Below are 22,091 nucleotides of genomic sequence, written 5' to 3'. Positions count from 1 at the left end.
AAAACAAGTTTCTAACTTAGAAATGAGCACATAGTATTTGATTAGTATTTTAAAATTTACAGAATACATCAAAATAACTAGAGAGAAATCAAATTTCTGTTAGTTTGGTAATACCTATATCAAAACAAGTTATTCCATTGGACAATGTTTTTTTTTTTTTCTATAGGAATCAGTCCATATTCTGTAAGATATAAGTAGTTTTTCATTGTTTATGATTACAGATACATAATCCAATTATATTATCGATAGTCAACATTTCAGGTAATATTTCTTCCATATGAGGATAGTTAGAACCTAAATTGTAATTCTTCAAAACACCATCTGTTTATATAATTGGCAATTAATATTGATAATTAGTAATGAAGCCTATTTTATAAACAAAACCACATATGTCAGTAAAACATTTTAAGCCTCTCTGGTCCTATTTTAAAGCAATTAAAGGACCAAGAGAAATGAAATACGTTAATTAAAGTACAGTGATGGATCATATTAAAAAGCACCCCCCTACTTAACCATTAAAAGGAATTCCCAGAATATTTCTTTAAAATACTTATAGAAATCTCATGATACCAGTTTTTTTTTTGGAGGGGAGGGAGAGAAGGGGTTGAATTTATGCAATATATATAGCATGATAAACCCTGCAGAATGCATAAGGCTGTGTATATTTAATGTACATTATAATGATTCAAAGCCCATTTGATCAAGGCAGTAATTAATAAGAGCAAATGAATTACATTGTCACATACTAGAATAGTGATTCAGAACACAGAAAAAAAAAATCAATTAAGTATGAAACTGCTCATACTTCATTAATAATAAGACAAATCCTTATTTTTCAATGTTATCTCTCATAACAACTTTAGATGTCTCAAAACATTCTGAGTTAAGAAAACTGGTGATCAATGTTTCATAGAACCCATAGGGACTAGGACAAAAGTTTAGGACAAGAGGATGGGTGACAGAGTAGTTCTAATTTAAAGCTAAATTATCTCCTTTCCTTTTGTAAAAGGAGATGGATAACGTACCTGGATACAGTGGGAAAATTATAAGCAACCAGAGTCTGGAGACTACTACCCCACTCCCTTGTAGAACAAAATGATCTTTTTTGCCTTTCTTTCTTTCTTGTTTATCTTTTTCCTTTTTCTTTTTTTTTCTTTTTGAATTTGAATTGAGTCAACTGGAATTTCTGACCTGAGTCTTTTATTTTATCTTGGCTGCTTCAGCTGAAAATTGTATGGATCTTTTAAAATATCATTTATTTTCTGATTAGGCTGTTGTATGAAAAATATTGATAAAGAATACTGAGCTACTTTGCAAGTAGAATTGCTACATAACTATACAACATTTCTTTTACTACTAGTGATATTTTAAATTCTCCAAATCACTACATTTCTTCAAATGTGCCATTGTGCTCAAATTAACACCATTCTATCCTAGAATAAGTACTTCTACTGATTCAAATTAAAATTTCATTTAATATGTTTTTATAAACTTCCATATAAGAAAGTCCAAATGTATTCATTTTGGCTTTAGAGATTCATTTTATAAAATCTGTGGTTTAATATGCTTTCTGAATTTATAAAATGTGTCTGTTACTCTATTAATTTGAGTCTGCAAGTTTGATGCTCCATTGATTCTACCAGATTATTATTCAAGTGTCAATTCCCTTTGATTCTGAGCTTTTTTCAGATTTGAATGCAGTTATTTAATACTGACATCCACATGTAGAAACCTAGTTTGGAGGATTAAAACATAACAGTGATTACTTTCAATAATACATTAATTTTAAAAATATGAGTCTTTTTATTTTGTGTGTCTACATAGCTATTTTACTTTCTTTAAATACCCATTTTTAAATATATAATGTCTTCTTGCTTATTCTATTTTAGAACCTTCCTCCTATTCTATATTCCACTACCTAAATTCATATCAAAATTTGTGCTGCTCATTTCAAATAGCTGGATTTCTAGCATGGAATAATTCTGGTAGAGAGAAACATATGTATTAAGATGTGTCTACAAAATGTAAAAGAAAAAGATAATGTGTCAGAGATTTGGCTATTCATTCAAATATTTTGTCTACATGATGCAAAACATATTTAATAACTTCTGTTACCTGTATATATCCTTGAGAAAATTGCCTTGGCATTTTTTTACATAAAATAATTATTATTGGTTCAAAAGAATAAGGACAGCAACAACTGCAATGACATGAAGAATGTATTCAGGTAGAGAAAATTCCAATCTTGGGTAAAGTGACCCCAGTTTGCTAGTATAGACTGAAATCTTTATAACATGATTGTGATTTGAATTTTCAGAATACTGAAGACCCACAACAGTTAATTATCCTCCAGTTGATTTCAACAACTAGATCATCAGACAACTAGTATCAGATATGCAAATGAATAAAAATAATTAAAAGTTATGTTACATTTTAGTTCAAAACAGGGCAATTTATACTGGGCAATTTGGTGATGACATTGAAATACTTATGATTAGAAATCCTCTTCCAGTAGGTTATTGCTCAAGGATCATAATCAGCTTGGAAACTTTCAGACTACGTGGAGATTACTTTATAAAGTTACATAAAATCGTGAAAAAATGCATGCTTTAGAAATTTAGTATTTCCATCAAGCTTGTTGTCTAAAAAGAGTATGAATACAAGAGCAAATGGATGTTTTAGACACAGTTTCTTGGTATTTACAGTATTTTCTCTTCTCTTGCCGCCATCCCTTCAAAGCTGGTTAATTGTTTCTCTGGAGCCTTTTTCACCTCACATTCAGAACACAGAGGCATTTGCAATTTCTGTCAAATAACATAGAAACGCAATTAGAAGAATCAAAATAAAACCATTTTAAGGTAAAAATATAAAATCCTAAAGGGTGGTAATGAAAATCCATATCTTTTTTTTTTTTTTGAGTGAGATGGTAACTTAGGGTGGTTTTGATTTGCATTTCTCTGACTGCTAGAGATGGTGAGCATTTTTTCATGTACTTGTTGATTGATTGTATGTCCTCCTCTGAGAAGTGTCTGTTCAGGTCCTTGGCCCATTTGTTGATTGGGTTATTTGTTATCTTATTGTCTAATTTTGTGAGTTCTTTGTATACTCTGGATATTAGGGCTCTATCTGAAGTGTGAGGAGTAAAAATTTGTGCCCAGGATGTAGGCTCCCTATTTACCTCTCTTATTGTTTCTCTTGCTGAGAAAAATACTTTTTAGTTTAAGTAAGTCCCATTTGTTGATTCTTGTTATTAACTCTTGTGCTATGGATGTCCTATTAAGGAATTTGGAGACCGACCCCACAATATGTAGATTGGAGCCAACTTTTTCTTCTATCAGACGCAGAGTCTCTGATTTGATATCAAGCTCCTTTATCTATTTTGAGTTTACTTTTGTGCATGGCGAGAGAAAGGGATTCAGTTTCATTTTGATGCATATGGATTTCCAGTTTTCCCAACACCATTTGTTGAAGATGCTATCCTTCCTCCATTGCATGCTTTTAGCCCCTTTATCAAATATAAGATAGTTGTAACTTTGTGGATTAGTCTCTGTGTCCTCTATTCTATACCATTGGTCCACCCGCCTGTTTTGGTACCAGTACCATGCTGTTTTTGTCACTATTGCTCTGTAATATAGTTTGAAATCTGGTATCGCTATACCGCCTGATTCACACTTCCTGCTTAGAATTGCTTTTGCTATTCTGGGTCTTTTATTTTTCCATATGAATTTCATGATTGCTTTATCTATTTCTACAAGAAATGCCATTGGGATTTTGATTGGCATTGCATTAAACCTATAGAGAACTTTTGGTAATATCGCCATTTTGATAATGTTAGTTCTGCCTATCCATGAACAGGGTATATTTTTCCATCTTCTAAGATCTTCTTCTACTTCTCTCTTTAGGGTTCTGTAGTTTTCATTGTATAAATCTTTCACCTCTTTTGTTAGGTTGATTCCCAAGTATTTTATTTTTTTTTTGAGGCTATTGTGCATGGAGTGTTTTTCCTCATTTCCGTTTCAGAAGTTTTGTCGCTGATATACAGAAATGCCTTTGATTTATGCGTGTTGATTTTATATCCTGCCACTTTGCTGAATTCATTTATTAGTTCTAGTAGTTTCTTTGTAGACCCTTTTGGGTCTTCTAGGTATAGAATCATGTCATCTGCAAATAGTGATAATTTACGTTTTTCTTTTCCTATTTTTATGCCTTTAATTTCTTTCGTCTGTCTAATTGCTCTGGCCAGTGTTTCGAGAACTATATTGAAAAGAAGTGGTGATAGAGGGCATCCCTGTCTTGTTCCAGAGAAAATCCATATCTAAATCAACACCTTTTGGAAAACTAATCACAGACATAAATCAAACATGTCAAATTGCTAATACTTTTACTTTCATGGAAGTTAACATTTTGTACAGAAATAGCCAAACTTCCAATAACTGCTTTCAGAAAATTTTGATTGAACCATTCACGTCTGATCAATCTAACCCTAATAAAATTTAAGATTGCTGTAATGGAATATTTTTGGTTACTTATAAAGCAATACAGAAGAGAATTCAGAATGAAGCCTTTGAGTTGTGTTGATAGGTTTTTTTTTTTTTTTGGTTTTTTTTTGGCAGGGGGAGGTGGGATAGGTACCCCTTTCCACCTTGCTTTCCCAAATCTTCTTTATTCTTTTTCATCCCATAGGAAGTTTATTTTGCATGTATTTTGTACTCTGTTTACACACACACACACACACACACACATATATACATATATACATTTTGTATGTACATATACATATTTTTGGTTTGTGGCGTGGGTGAAGGTGAGGGAGAGCTCCTTCACCGTGAATCTTATGAGAATCTTTAGTGGAAAGCACAGGGCTCCACACAGGTCCAGTGGCCCTTGCTGAAGGAACTCTCTAGTACTAGTCAGTACCAGCCCCCACTCCAGTTAAAGCAAATGCACTGAGTGCAATGGATCCAAGAAGTACTTCCCAACATAATCAAAACAAAACAGACCAAGAAAGCACATACCTGTGGGACAGGCTGTGATTCTGCAGTTGCATTTCTCGGGGGACTGTCCTTGTGTTTTGTTAAACAGGTCCTGCCCTCCTATAAAAGTGGCAAATAAAAATAGGTCAATTGAGTTAAATTAAACAAAGAAAAGTGGGAACAAAACTCTTTTGAAAAATCCCCTTTAAAAAGTTCCCATCATTTTGATGAACACTGAAAGGGAAGCTAGGGACAAAATCAGTACAACATGAGTGGGATTTCAAAGACAGATCAAGTTTTCACGGTCAGTTTTGAGATCTCAGCAGTGCTTATGGAAATCAGCTGCTACAAAGAAGTTCAATTCCAACAGAAATCTTGTTTCCTTTTTTTGAAAGTTAAAAATAAGGGAAGAATTTTAGAACTACTATATTTGTGATGCGTGTGGACTCAAAAATTTAAAAATGTCAATAACCTCTGTGCTATAGGAATAACAATATTACAAGCCAGGAAGCGAGTGAAATGATACTATCATCAATATGTCTCACAAAAAGTCTTCAGTATCATGACAAAATATGTTATTTTTAGAACTTAAATTTTACTAACCAATGAACTTCATTTTACTATTATTATCATCAATTATGTTGGCAATCAAAAATATTCCATTTCAGCCTCATTTTTGGTGCCACCTACTCAAACTCAGATTTTCTTTTCACCATCACTATTAATATAATATATTATATTAATTATATTATATTAATATAATCTTAATAATTATACACAGCTTAACTTAATTAACACAAAACTTTTTGTCAGATCAATATTTTCTTTGCCTGATTTCCCAGTAGTACTTTTAGTAAGTATCATTTTCTTTAATTCTTATTGCTATAACCTAAAATAGAATTCCAACTCATAGAAAGAGACAAAAAGTGCTATTTGTATAAGAGATTTTATGACTAAGCACAACAAGGTTGTGTTTAAACCCATTGACTAAGAAGTACATGATTTCCAATACTTCCAATACTCAAATTCTTAAATTTATTATTACTTCTTTTGTGGTCTTGGACAAAGTACTCAATTTTTCTCAATCTCAATTCATATATATATATATATATATATATATATATATATATATATATATTTCATTATTTATTTTTTTCCAGTGAGGAACTGTTTGCTCCTAAGTATTCACAGGAATTAAATTAAAATACTTAGGGCACTTATCTCAGTGCACCTAAACCTACTAAGATTTCAGTACATTGTCTACCACATTAATGATGAAAATTATTAACATAAGGAGGCAAATAATGTCCAGAAGCTCTCTTAACTCATCGTTTAATAAGGATGTACTAAATCATAACTGTTTCTGGGTAGAATAGCAAGCTCACATGCACACACACACAAACACACACACACACACACACACACTACATGACACAAACACCAATACTGCAAAAACATTAGTCTCCCTCAAGCATCTTTGCCGCAGTCTGGCTGGGCAAACTAACTGGGGAGTGATGAGCAACTTGTGAAGATTGATACAGCAGGAGCGGGAAGCTCTTTATTACTGGACAGTAGAGGTATATATACATTACTGAATACACAGCTTGACTCAATTTAGCATCATCCAGTTATAGCAATCAGTCATTAAAGAATCATCATCATCTTAATAATTATACACAGCTTAACTTAATTAACATCATTGGATACAGCAGTCAGTCATTAAGAAATCTCTATCATCTTAATGGCTCCCTGGCATTACTTCTCAAACCACTCCTTCTGGCAAAGTGCCAGGCGCCATCTTGACTTGTCTATGGCCCTCATCACATCTTTGCCATATTATGTGGCAAATATCTTGGTCTTAGTTATTTTAAAAATATTTCAGCAACTGAATTATGGTATTTGGGGGAGTTAAAACATTTCTTTACTATGCCTGTTACTTTCATACAAAAGGAAGACATTGATTTAGAGTCTAAGCAGGGCAGTGGTTATGATTATGATTTTAAATGCTAACACAAATATATCTTCCAACACTTGATTATAATGAAATATCTTCAAAAGAACTATATGGAAAATTGTCAAAAGTTTGAATGGTTAAGATGAACACACTATTCATATTTCTTAAGAAAGCCACATGGATAATGAAGTGAAGAAAGGTAACAATAATGTATGTATCATTATGAGATATTTGAGGATAAATTGAGATCAAGAATATCAAGCTCCTAAGCAGTGAGAGGAACAGGCTCTGCATTCAGAAAACTTAATTGTGAGTTCACTCATTAACTTGTTCACTGTTGGACATGGGGGCTGTAACTCAACTGCTTTTGGCCTAGGGATCGTGTTCCCTATTTATTTCATAGGGGAAAAAATAGAAATTATGGGTTGTTCACAGATTTTAAATGAATAAGGAATTGGGAATAAAATATCTGACACATTTTAAATACATAATAAATCAATCATATCTATAGTTAATATAGCAGACTATTAGATATTATATATTTAATAAATGGCAATTGTAATGATTTATGATATTGAAAACTGATATAGTAGAATTATTCTAACATTAATAAATAATTATTAAAATGGTGAAATATTTTGTTTCTAAATGAAGAAATAAAAGCAATACATGTTTTATCAGCAGTACATATGAAAATAGACTTCTCTGTCAACTAACAACCCTTCTGTCTATATATCTCTTTTATAATGATAGTATGCAAATAAATTTATATAGTTTGGAAATAATTTAATAAAATGAACACATTATTTTAAATATTTTCATGGTATGGCATATTTTCATTTTGGTTATTTTGTCTTCAGAGGAAATAATTTGTTATTGAAAGAAAATGAAAGTAAAAGAAATTTGCACACAAAAGTAATCATTATGGGATTGTATATAATATAAAAGAAAGAATACAAAATAATGGTTGTATAAAATAGTGGTTGTACATAAGTAGGAGAATTGAATAATGTTGAAAAAATGGATAAATAATTTATAGCTTTGAAGAGAATGTTCTTCAAAATACTTACATAAAATATATTTAATCTGAAAACACATGATAGAAAATTATACAGACAATATCAAAATAATGCAAAGCTAGTCCACTGAAAATAGATTTTCATAACATTGTCAAATGTCAAAGCAAACAAAAAAAATTAGGGATGGCAAAACATACAACTTCATTGTTGTACTTTGACATTTGTATCATTTTCAAAATAATATGCAATTATTTTTTTCTCTGCCTCTCTGATCCTACATTTATCTATCTCTATGTGTATCTCAGTCTATCTCTCTATCCTTCCTTTGATTTCCTCCCCACTTGCCTTTTATTCAGATCTTTTCCTGTTTTCTATCTTCTCTTTCTTTCTTTCATTCTCCCCCCACCATTCTTGTGGATATAACTCATGTGTCTCTTTATATTAAGTATTAATATCTATACAAGGATTATCTGTTTTCACTTGGCCAACAGGTCAATGCACAGTTTTGTAAAAATGTAATGTGTAAGTTAGAAAAGTGCCTCTCTAAGCTCAACCTTCTTTATCAATTTGAACCTCATTTATTTTCTTGTGCAGAAAGAAAAGTTCAGATGTAATTTTCCCTCACGCATGTATAATTAAACAATACCATTTCACTTGGGGAAGAAAGACAGAGATGTAACAGGGTATAGTGAATGATGGATTAGTTATAAAAAATAATTATTTTTGTCTTAAAAGAAACAAAGTTTTGTTAATTGTCTTGGGAATTTTATAAAATGGTACAATTAAATGCTAGCACAGGCCTTCAAAATACTTCTGTGATCTCAATTAGGTAAAAATTCAACCTGTTTAGTAAAGTATCCAGGTCTTGAAATTAAAGTAACAAAATATGCAGACTGATCAGGAAAGCATGTACAACTTCAGCTGCTTCAATACTCAGCTCACCTACTCAATTATGTAGGAGACCTAGGGAGGAGTACAGTTGCAAATTTATAAATTATGAACTGGGAAAAAATGAAATGGGCCGAGCCATGAACACATCTTTATTAAAGTGATTAAAAATACTCTCACACACATACACATTTTCAGCAACAACATTAAAAAAAATTAGTTTGCTTCTGAGATTTGTCAATGAACTAATACCTGAAAAATGTTGGCTTATGACCACAAAGCAATTTAGGTAACAAAAAAACTATGTAGATGAGACAAGTCCTGCTAATTACTTACTTATATGCATAAGAAAAACCAGGTAATCACAATGTTTGGTGGAGGGGTCTATAATACAGAGGTATTCCTGATAATTATCAGGATTCTCATTGTGATGGGGAGAGAATAGGCTCTGAAGTCACACATGAATGAATTTGAGTCCCATCCTTGTCTTCTACTATTTGGGATAATGTGGGCATGCTGATGAACACTGAGGTTTCTAGTCATTAGCATTATTAAGTTTAAATTTTGATATTAGAGAAGATAAATCAATCAAAATGCAGACTAATATGTTTCAGAAAGGGCAGTATTTTTAATATGAAGAACAATTAAAAGAATTGATATCAAAATAAATTATATTTAAAGAGGGGGGTTAATGGAAAGTCCATTAATATGTAGTTACTTGAATCTTTGTTTCATTTAAATTTGTCCATAACTGTCACATTGAAAATTTCACAGGACAGGACAGTACTTGATGGTAGAATGTTGATTGAAAATAGCAATTTAGGGCTGGGGATGTGGCTCAAGCGGTAGAGCGCTCGCCTGGCATGCGTGCGGCCCGGGTTCGATCCTCAGCACCACATACCAACAAAGATGTTGTGTCCGCCGAGAACTAAAAAATAAATATTAAAAATTCTCTCTCTCCTCTCTCACTCTCTCTTTAAAAAAAAATAGCAATTTAATCTCATTTATACTCTCACTTGTGAAAAGAAGCTAATGCTGTATATATTCAAAGTGTTGACATCACAATGGAGTGAGATAATAGAAGTAACACAGCAATGTGAACAAAGTTAGGAGGTAGCTATTTCCACCTTAGAATTCTGGTATTTGTACACACTTCAAAATATATATGTTGAAATTCTAAACCAAAAGGGGGTGGAATTAGGAGAGCAGAGATATTGAAGGGGGGGGGGGTGATTAGGTCATCAGAATACCCGCCTCAAATGTGGGATTTTTTTCTCTTGTAAAAATGTTTCCAGAGAGATCCCTCACTGCTTCTGTCCTGAGGTTTCAGTGAGATAGTGGCAATTACAAGGAAGTGGTCCCTCACCAGACATGAAATCCACCAGCACTTTGATGTAGGAATTTCCATCCTCCAAAGCTGTGAGAAATAAGTTTCTACTGTTTAAAAGCCACTCTGTTGATGGTATTTTGTTATAGCAGCCCCAATGGATTAAGACAGTTTTTTTTTTTCTTTGTTTTGGTCCTGGGGAACGAACCTGGGGCACTCAACCAGCAAGTTATCTGGTTGTACATGATATAGAATTACACTGGTCTTGTAAGCATATATGCACATAGGTTAATAATGTCCAATTCATTCTACTATATTTCCTACCCCCATACTCCCTCCCCTCCCTTCACTCTCCTCTGTCTAATGCAAAGCACCTTTATTGTTCCCAGATCTTTTTATTTTTATTTTGAGACAGGGTGTCACTCTGTTGCTTAGGGATGCCTAAATTGCTGAGGCTTTGAACTTGTGATTCTCCTTCCTCAGCCTGCCTAGATGCTGGGATTAAATAATTGCATCACTGAGCCTGTCCCAGACAATTTTTTTTTTACCCCCCAATAGCTGTGTAAACTTATTTCAACTTACTGAAGTTGTAAATTCCTTAATTGTGAGGTCAACAAAATAACGACAACTTCAACAGGTTATTAGAAGATTTGGATTCAATAAAAATATATATATATAATAATTCCTAATGGAATATTCTGCAGTTTTCAAGTGCTCAATTTAATTTAATTTATATTTTTCCTCTTCTTTTAGCAGCTTTCCTTCAATCAAAATCCTGTTCTTAATAAATACTTAAGTTCTATGGGAATCAGTCACTTTAATTTTACTATTCTGATATCAATATACTGACTGGTTGTTATAGAATCTTGACATTGTCAAAAGATTTAACAGCTCTTTTTTTCTTCTAGGTCTGTGGTTCTTGTTCTCTCCTTTTCTGTTTATGATTAATAAGGAAACATAAAATTATTATTAATCATCCTTAACTTTAAAGGATTCTTTTTTTTTCTTATCTTTTTTTTCCTCTTCAGCAAAATCATTACTTTTAATTTTATTCCTATTCTCAGAAATAACAAATAAATCTTTAAGAATTAAAGCAAAAGGAATCATTTATAGCAACTCATGGTCAAGTATTTTAGTTTGTACCTCAGACTCTTGACAATTGTTCTAATCTTGTTATTAGTATTAAACACTTAGTTGTACTGCACAGGAGAGATTAATTACATTTCTTATGAACTTTCTCTAAAACATTAAATAACTCAGAATAATTAATGCAAATATAACAACTGGGTAACCTGAAGTTACACCAACAAAAAATCTATGACAGATATAAAAGTGATTCATTCTCCATATTTAATTGAGATGGGACAAACTAGAGGCTAATAACTACTATGTTTAGACCATTACAAATGAAACCAGAATGCAATTAAATATGTTACTCAGGAACATAAATTAATTTGGGCTAAATTTTTCTTTGGTGTCACCTTTGTACATAAAATTGATTTGTTATATTTATTGCAGAACTATATGTATGAACACATACTTTCTTCAGTACTAGGGATTGAAACCAGGGGCCACTTGCCACTAAGCCAAATCCCCAGTCCTTTCATTTCTCCCTCCCTGCCCCCTTCTCTCTTTCTTTCATTTTGAGACAGGATCTCCTTAAGTTGCCCAGGCTGATATCAAACTTGCAATCTCCTGCCTCAGCTTCCCCAGTTGATGGTATTACAGAGATGTGGCACTGTGTCCAGCATAACACAGTATTTTAAAAAACAAAGAATTAAAAAATTGAAAACAAATATGCTGAAAACAGGTGACAATTCTCTATTCAGCTGCTAGAGAGGACAGCAGTAGTTTTAGGCTGTAAGGAAGGCATGGTTTAATATCCCTGAAGCAGCTGCCTCCAGGCATATAATATTCCTTCTCTAAACCTTAATTTACAATACAAAGGTTACTATATTCTCATTCTTTAATTCAAACTAAGAACCTTATACAGATGACTAAAATGCAAGTGAACTGAAATGAAGGACAAAATACATTTATCAACCAAATATTATGGGAATCCAGATGAGGAAGCAGGAGATAGGCAAGGTCAGAACATAATTAGTTAGATTAAGTGTTGTTATTCCACAGTGTTGTTTAGCCAGTGTTTTTATAATAAATATCAGCATGCTGTTTGCTATATTTTACGTAACAAATGGATATTGTAACCAGTATTAAAGCTTTTATGCTGCTTCTAGAAAGAATTTACAACTGAGTTGTTTTTTTTTTTTCTGCTTGTTTAAATTAAGTTGCTTATAGGAGGATAAACATGAAGATTTATATCCAATGGTAAAAGCATACATTGAAGACCTTTGGAAACCATTTACCATTTTTGCATTACCCATAGGCATGCCTGCTCCTTCTTGAAATACCACAGTACCATAATAAAGAATGCTTCCTAGTAAATCAACCTCTTCATATGGTCTAAGGCCCAGAATGTCAATGTTGTATTGTCTCTTACCCCAATTAGAACAGCACATAGTTTTTCTAAAATGTTCAGTTTAACCATGTACAGGCTAACAACTCATCAAATGTCACACAATCAATGTGGCCTAAATCAGGAAACGAGAATATCTTAAATCTCTGACAAAATTGTTTTACCATGAAAGAATTGGCATCATTTGCCGCAATGCAGCTCAAGGGTTTATTTTCCTCACATTTTCTTCTCTCCTTTCCCTAGACAATGCTGTACTGTTTAATAGACTCCCTTTGCTCAGAGACTCCAAAGCAGGCATAATGGCATGAAGCTGAGCAAGCTCTCCCAGGGCTAAACATAAGCCATTGTTGTTTTGCATTTTCTTAGCACATTAAGAAAAACTAAATGCTTGCTATTTATAGGAATCACAAACATTGCAAAATGCACTCACATTGAGCCTTAACTCTGAATCCCTAGTGAAAATTAAAATAAAATGCTCATTGTCTTTAAATCTCAATAAGCTAATAAACAATATGAAGAACATTTGCAAGCTGCAGGAAAATGGGATAGGGTAGGTACATCTTTAGCTTTCTCAATGTGATCCAATATTACCATTTAAGCAAAACAGATTTTAAAATAATTTAAATATACCCCAGACTGATGGTTCAATGTAGTGCTAAGCTTTAGTGAACAATTTTAGCTTTTATTTTTCTACTAAAAAAGAATTAAGGAATCCAGAAGACATTTTCCTAAGTCACCCTAGTTGGCTTGCAGAGAGCATAGGCAAGAAGTGGAACAAACCCTCAAAGGTATCTGTGAAAAATACAAAGTACAGTGATCCATTTTCAGAATATAGGATTTAGCCTTAAATGTAAAATGGGGAATGTAGGAAAAACAGCTGGAGTGTAAATATAGCAGAATGGTAAGTTAGAAGCAGTTAACTCACACATTAGCACCATATTCTATGGATGTGGCAGATCCAAAGTCCTTGAACCTAAACAGCCCCTTGACAAACACAAAGGGGAGGAAAAGGTTTGGCCTAACCAAGAAAGAAATCTCCCTGTTAAGAAATAGTAACTTAGGTAAATTAAAGTAAAAGTTTTATATGTGTCAAAATGCATTCATGTAAAGAAGACATTCCTGACACATGAAAACAAAGGGAAGTGAGAACAACTAAGGTATATTTCTTTTAAGTAACCCAGTAAAAGACAGTAAAATCTGACAACATTCAGGAAGACTGTATAGACTATAATATTTAACCAGTGAGGAAACAGGGGAGGGACCTTGAACACTAGGGGATAAAATGCTGATTAAATGCATCAAGACCATCACTTTCTCAGTATCTTTTATCTCTTTGTCCCTTCTGTGTGTTTGGACAGGTGAGCATGCTTCTCACAGTATCAAAAAAAAAAAAAAATCATTCAGGATAGATTACAAACTTTAATGAAGGAATAAAGTTATAAGAAATCATATAAGAGAAAACTTTCTGTTCTTGGAGAAAATATTTTGTTTTTCTTTTTGATAAATGCTCATCAGAATCTACTTTTCAACATAGTCTGACATCAACAAATGGTGTCAAAGACGTGGAGAAACTGTAACTCTTGCACATTTTTAACAGGAATGTAAAAGTTGCGGCCACATTGGAAAAAATTTGTTTAAAACCTAAGCATGACTTTACAAAAAAGCCCAGTTATTCCCCTTATAGGCATTAAACCCATGGAAATTGAAACATATGCCCCCACAAAGATATTTATGTGAATGTTCACAACATTATTATTCAGAATAACCACAAAGTTAAACAATCCAAAAGGTACCAAATAGTAAATGGATTAAAAACAAAAAAAAAGAAATATAATCATATGATAAAATCCCATCAACAATAGAAAAGATTTAACTATTGATACATACTACAGCATGTCTGAACTGAAACTCACTATACTAGGTGTACGAAGTCAGATGAAAAAGATTACATTTCATGTATGATCGATTCATACAAAATTTATGGAAAAGAGGAAATGTATGCTTATGGAAACTAAGTTTGTGGTTGACTAAGAGACAGGGGTTCACTGTAATAAAAAGGCAGTAGGATCTTAGGAAGATGGAAATGTTTCAACACTGGATTGTGGTAGTGGCTGGACAATGGAGTAAATGCAAAGAGTCACTGAAATATGCACTTAAAATGGGTAGAAAGTATGGTGTTCAAATTTTATCTCAATAAAGTTGTGTACATAAAACTATCAAGTTTTTTACAAATAATTAATTCCATTTTTCCTTTTCATTAATTCAAAGCATTGAGATAGCATCACTCTCTTCTGTTCAGATGTACAAATGTTAACTTAAAATATCTGTATATCCCTCTTTGTTATATTATCTGAGAAGAGTGATGCAACTGTTCAGTCAATCAAACTTTGAGGGTTCATATTAACCTTTATCAATATCTTCACTCAGTCTGAATTTAATGGATCTTTATTTTTGCTCCTCCCTTGTTTTTTTTATTGTTTTAAATCTTTTCTGTTATTACCTTCATTAAATACTTATTTCAACTTACTTGTATTATTTTTAAAAGTTCTGAATTAAAATTAAAATTCTTTGAAAAAACTTTTTACAAAAGGAAATAGGAATAAAAGTGATAACCATTAATTCTGTCAATTAAGGCTATTAAGATTAAAATGAAGATACACTATCACCTACTTTATTTCCTTGTATAAAACTGAGAAGCACTGATTCAATTTCTGATTGAAGAAAAGTCATAAGAAGGCATATGCCAATATTTTATAATATATACAAAATGTACAGAATATAAATGAGGAAAATGAGCCAAAAATGTATTTTGTGCCCTTTTATTTTTTCTTAAGTGAAGGAATGTTCTGCTTTCTTGGTCATTTGAAACGTGCAATGAAGCAATCCAAAGGTGGAACTTAAATCTCTATCTTTGTATAGTGTCAGGTTGGTTGAAGATATTTTTATATTGACATATTGAAGTTGAAATGATATATTTCACAATCCTTAACAAAATTCAGAATATTCTAGGTGAATTCCAACAAGTTCAGGGACAATAACTTTAACCAATCCAAATATACTCCCACTTTTCTTTCTGTAAGTTATAAGAAGTCAATAGATTTTAATTCAACACTGGGGAATCATAAAAATAAAATATAGCGTTCTCAATGCTTTAGATTAATCATAACCTAGACTCTGTAGTTTAGAGTGGTCACCGTCCACCAGCTTTCTCTAGAAAGTCTAGCAATGAATAAAATTGTACTCCAGCTTATTGATCAATAACACAGACATATATAAGTAGAAATATGTGTATATACACACATATATTATATATGCATATATGGATATTGAAGGTGATTATAGAATAAATGAAGGTTTCAACTAGGATAGATGCACTGTACCCTTTTCAAGCTGATACCAAAATTGTTCATTGTCAACATTACAGAAACTCACATAGAAGTTTTCTTCTTTAAAATGCAAATATAGGGTAATAGAAGTAAAAAAAAAAGTTAGCAATATTTGATAACTACAGAGATTATGTTTTTTCAAAAGCAAAGTGCTTCAAATTATGGACCATAATCCTCAGGATAACCTGGATTGGAATAGAGTTATTAGGCACATGCTATTAAAAAAAAATAGAAAATCCACCCAATCCACCCAGTTCTATTTATGTAGAATACTTGAGTAGTTGCACATAATCTTAATTTTTCAAATGATTTTATGATTATTTATATATGAAAATCATTGTTAATAAAAGTGACCTGCACTTTAGTATTGTGTGGGGAAATTTAAAAAATAAGTTAAATAAATATCCAGGTCTCTCTCACAAGAGAGCTGAATTAAGATTCTTGGAGTGCATCTTGGGGGATAATATTTTGCAAGTGTTCTCTAGGTAATACAATGCTAAAGATAGGGATAGGAACCACTGGTCTAGAACTTGAAAACTCATGTTCATACAATTTCCACTAGTTCTTATAGGCTATGTTGACTGATTTCATTTATTTATATTATTCTTTTGGCCTGCAACTGTGACTGAATCTATAACCTCTGAACACTGAGCACTGTTTACACTAGAAATTGCAGCTGCTTAAAAGTAGACACAACAAACAAAATCTACTGAGGTCAGATTAGAGAGAGAATTCTTCATATTTGTGCTAGTAGAGAAAGTTTTTATTTGTTTTTTGCTTTGTTTTTGTTTTTGGTCTGGGGGTGCTGCGGGTTGAACCAGAGGCTTTGTGGATGCTACATAAGTGCTCTGCCCCTGAGACATATCACCAGCTCTAATGGAAGAAGAGTTTTAAAGGTATTCAGACAGGGACCACTAGTGAGTAAGTAGATGTTTATGAGACTTACTGAAGGCAGGGAGGAGTTGCTACAGATGAAGAAGAGGAGAGAAACAAAGATAAAAATGTAACATGATTTTGAAGGCCCAATTCTTAGTAGAAAAAGTAGATCAGAATGGTGTTTTGGGGACACTAACAAACCACACATAACATTCCAGTTTTGTGTCTAATGAGAACATGTTTTTATATAGTTTCTGAAAAATATATCAAAATACAAAAACAGCCTCCTTAAAACTAATACCATGATTTTCCCACTTAGTTGGTCATAAACATTAGAAATATTAACTATCTCCCTAATTCAAAACAATCTCCTTAGCTTGGGAATTCAGGGGCCCTTACTTTCTAAGTGTTAGAGGACAAACAGATGAGGATGGTGGGAACCCAGGATTAAAATAATAATTCTGTAAAGTGGGCCTACTGTGCTGATGCCCATGTGCTTTCTTTTCAAAAGAAGAAATTTATCTGCATCCCTGCCTGGCCTAAGTGGACAGGATATGTCACATTCCTCAACAAGCTACCTGTTATCTGCAAGGAAATGATGCAGGAAAAAAATATTCATAGGAGGAACCCAAGTTACACTGAAGAGAGAGATTTTTGTGATGCTTTCATAGACAATATTCTGGAAGATAAGGATAATTTCCCCAACCATAAAATATGTAAGAATATATGGTTATGAATCTAATTAGAACCATTCAGCATGGACACAGGGGACCTAAAATTGGCATAGCAGAGAGTACTTAAAATTTTCATGTCATTTTGCTGTCAGTTAAAAGTCAAGATGTGGACCCAGATGGGACTCTTAGAAAACTTCTCTGAGATCCCCCAATAAAGCTGAAGTGCAGGAGAGACACACTGTCCCTCTCCTCTCTGAGAAGACCCACTCTGTCCCTTGAGAGTGTCCTCTTTCCTTTCTCCTCTCCTTTCAATAAACTCATTTCTGTTATTCTGAGTGATATGTCTAAAATCTTTCTGACTTGATTATAAAAATTGGAGTTTGAAGGATGGGTCTTTGCTCTACCTCAGTTTCTTGGAAGGCCCCAGTTCCGTAATCACAAATTACTGTTTTGGATACATACCTCACCACTTTATGCACTGTATTCTCACCTCTGCACTGCTCTGATATATTTTTCTCTTCTGAAAACTTAATCACATTGTGAAAGTTCTGCATATCATTCAAACTAAAAGAAAAATATTCCTTTCTCTCCTCAAAGCCTTTCTGACTGTTCTTTTAGAAACATATTGCAAAATATTGTATTTCTGCTACTAGTTAAGTTGGTGTTCTAAATTACATCGTTTTGGTACATGTTTCAATATATAAGGATTTGAAAGTAAACTATTGAGAAATCCCTCTTTCTAAATCCAGTTTTGCAGACATCAGAGGAAAAAGGGATGATATGATTTATTTATTTTTCTCTCTCTCTTATTTCCTTCTTCTGCTGCCTGGGTTTCTTCAGGTATGAATGATCTGAGTAGGCACTTTCTAATTTTTAATTTAGTCTAATTAAATCTGCACAACACAATTGGCATTTGTTGTTAAACCTAGACATCATAGATCTACAAGCTTAATTCTGCCACACTGAAATTTTAAAGAGCTAAAATTTCATTACCATCGTCATTTTGAATGAAAAACCATAGGACTCAGGTCTATGTTTTCTAATATCATTTGGAGGTTAAGGATCTTTCTGCCTATAATATGATGTTTCTATAATACTTGGATTATTTGCCTTAGATGGAGAATATTATAGAATCATATCCTGTGTTTGTTTTTTTTTTTTTAATTTTGTTTTGAAATACTTTAATGGCTTCCTGTCTCTTGGTTGTGGAACTGAAGCATGTTGCTGAGTCTGTGGTCACCAACTTAGGCCCCTAACATCTGTTCACAGTTATATCCTAAGAATCTGGTGGTGGAACTCCCTAATGGAACAAGTACCTAGTTCATATCTAAAGAGAATTTGCATTATCACATTCAGGATTTCAAAGTTTATATAGCACATATTACATGTGATTAGAAAGTTTCATGGAGACAAGAACAAGAATTTTGAAATGCTTATGTCTTTTTTTTTCAAACCACTTTAAGTTAGTCTTACATCTTGAGAATCACAGGCAATGGTACTTGGATTTTCTTTCTTAGTTGGTTCAACTCGAGTGTTTTCATTGTTTCCAGTAGCACTTTGCTGAGGCTTGAGAGAGAGAGAAAAAAAGAGAGAGAGAGAGAGAAAGAAAGCATTAAAAACAAGAAAAATGGATTTAACAAACAGATTCACATAGTTATTGTAAAAGATGGTACAAAGGAAGCATTGTATTCAGAGAAAAACAAGAAAGTAGCAATTTGTATATAACAGAGACCTTACAATTGTGCCTTAGAAATTATTCACATTGAAAAGTGATACTTTCTGTTCAAATTTTCATTGGTGATGTCCATTGGGATTAATTTGCCAATGAATATATTCATTTTTATAGTATCATATTATTTTAAAGATCCTGGACCCTCAAAAGCCAGATACCACATTGGGTGCCATGGCACGCACCTGTAATCCCAGTGGTTTGGGAGGCTGAGGCAGGAGGATAGTGAATTCAAAGCCAGCCTCAGCAAAAGTGAGGTATTAAGCAACTCAGTGAGACACTGTCTCTAAAGAAAATACAAAATAGGGCTGGGGATTTGGCTCAGTGGTCAGGTGGCCCTGAGTTTAATTCCAGGTACAAAAAAAAAAAAAGCTGATACCCGTTCTTTCTCTTTATTTAAATCCCTAGCATGCTTCATTTTCTTAATAATAAAGAAAATGTTATGTAATACTTCATAAATTACATAAAGGATTATATTCACTCCATTGCTTCACTAAGCAAGTTCTGCTTTATACCTTTGGGAAACCTAAATATAATTCTAGAATTTATCTCTTTAGGAACACTACATTGAACAAGAAGTTTCCTGGTTTTTTAACAGAGAATGGTATGCCACAACTAATGTATTTCTATATCACTATAGATAGCTCTAAGATTATCCACTCAAATGTGAATGTCTTTTTCAGGCAGAGCTGATTTAAATATGGTGTTACACTCATCAAAGCATGAGGGGACTTCTGCAGAAGAGACAAACAATAAATTCAACAAATGCTATTTCCTGAGTCTGAAACTTTGATCACAGGGGGGAAATAAATATACAGATACACACATACCTATATAGTATACCAATTTCATTTGGTATAATAAGAAAAAGGCATTGTAGACATGGTATCTTTAAAATGTATCTCTGAATAGTTCAGCAAGAATGAGGAGACTCTGTGTGTGAAGGTAATCATTTAAGCAAAGACACAAAGGAAGAAGGGTCCTGTGTTAGCATGTGGCTTTATAAGGTAGGAGTAGATTAAGCATGGAAAAAATACAGCAAAGTAGAGAGCTACAGATTTGTAGTACAAAGATCATACTTAATTTAGTAGCCAAAAGGAAGTCCCTTGGATATTTTGAAACAATTGTGGCATGGCCAAAACCTTGTTACCATGATGTGACAGCAGTATACAGGTAAAAATAGAACAGAAGACAAAGAAAGCAGCAGACTAATACAGAAGCCATTAAAATGAGCAGGAAGATGGTAACAAGGGCTGACGAGTTGTCAATACTGACAATTTAAAGCAGACTGGACAAGTATTATATATTGAGATAAAAGGTTAGAATTGATGAAATTTGATGAGTTCTACAGAAATAGACAAACTGGAAGAAAAATATCTTTATAGCAAGAAGGGTGACATTATATTTCCATTAGAGACTTTAAAGCACTTAGGACTCCTAAATAGACAGGCACTATTGGATAGCAACATTAGAAAGAAAATCAATTTTAACAAGAATCAAAACAACTATTTATTCAGCTAAAATATACTGAACATCTACCACCTGTCTTCCCATAGCCTCCAACTTACAGTCACATTGAGGAAACAGGTTAAAAAGAATAAAAGCAATAAATAAACACTAGTACTGAAGGAAAGTCTCCCCTGGCTCACAACAAGAACTACAGCTGCAGCACTATGAAGAATAGATTAAATCACTGAAACAGAAAAGGGGCAAAGTTAGTATATTTTGTTTCTACTGAACAACCAGATAACTGAATAAATAGTCCCTGGATTGCCTTGTAAATTTCTTTTAATATTTAACAACATTTAAGAAAAAAGAAAACTATATTCTCACAATAGTTATTTTTATTTCTCAATGCCATCGATCAGTCTTTGTCAATATTAAAATGCATGGATATCTTATAAGCCACAATTTTAGCCCCCATGTTCTAAGTACTGTCTTTGCACATCTAATATAAATGTTGCCACCCTTACATGTTTTTATCTATGATTAATAGGTATACAATTCATAAGATTTAATTGGAAAACTGTGATGCACTTGAATATTTTGACAGTTTTTAGTTTGGGGTTATGTGAATAATATTGTGATGAACATCAACCTTCTTGTCTCCAGATTGAATGGATATTTCATATCATTCTTGACATTGATTTAAACATCTGCCTCACTTAATAGGCTGGGAGTTCCTAAAAAGGTAAATATCATTTCTTTCTTATTTAAAAAGAAAATTTACTCTTTTAGTTATTTACTTATTTGCTTTTTGATCTTTTTGTGGGTATGGTACTGAGGAATGAACGCGGGGGCACTCTACCCCTGAGCTATATCCCAGCACTTTTTATTTTTATTTTGAAACAAGTTCTCTCCAAGTTACTCAGGCTGATCTCAAAGTTGCCATCTTCCTGCCTCACCCTTCCTAGTTATCCAAGTTTAAAGGAGTGTGCCACCATAACCAGCTCAGATATTACTTCTTGTTCATCAATGCCTTCTTGGAAGCTAGTGCATATTTTGAAATCAATTTATTTTTGTTTACCTTTTCCCTTTTGTTGTTTATTTGCAATAGGTTTCTTAGGATTAAAAAAAAAAGGTCATAACTGAGTCAAAGGGAACGTACATATTTATGGTTGGGAAAGCTTTTCAACAGTGGCAGTTTTAATTACTCCAACAATGTAAGACCACAATATTTGCTATGCATACATTCTATACAAAATGTTTAGAGCTCAAAGATTGAAAAACACAGTTCTTTATCTCCGAGTGCACCTGTTTGCTCATCCTAAAATGTTCCTTGTTCCTAA

General features: G+C 32.9%; 1 protein-coding gene across 2 annotated transcripts in view; it reads right to left on the bottom strand.

The window, feature by feature from the left end:
- Positions 1 to 300: 300 nt before the first annotated feature.
- The window catches only part of LUZP2 (leucine zipper protein 2), a 516,945-nt gene continuing 495,154 nt past the window's right edge, over positions 301 to 22,091 (bottom strand). For both annotated transcript variants that reach the window (XM_081279800.1, XM_081279801.1), the window contains 3 exons: positions 19,047 to 19,139; positions 5,016 to 5,093; positions 301 to 2,804 (listed from right to left, as the gene is read on the bottom strand). In XM_081279800.1, the coding sequence (XP_081135926.1) occupies positions 2,700 to 2,804; positions 5,016 to 5,093; positions 19,047 to 19,139 (276 nt within the window). In that variant the 3' untranslated portion in view covers positions 301 to 2,699. The remainder of the gene's footprint in view (positions 2,805 to 5,015; positions 5,094 to 19,046; positions 19,140 to 22,091) is intronic.

This window comes from Spermophilus citellus (assembly GCF_964194105.1).
Source record: "Spermophilus citellus genome assembly, chromosome: 2".
In the NCBI taxonomy this organism is placed as follows: Eukaryota; Metazoa; Chordata; class Mammalia; order Rodentia; family Sciuridae; genus Spermophilus; species Spermophilus citellus.
The sequence above is the reverse complement of the archived record's forward strand: the minus strand, read 5'-3'. Positions and strand labels throughout refer to the sequence as shown.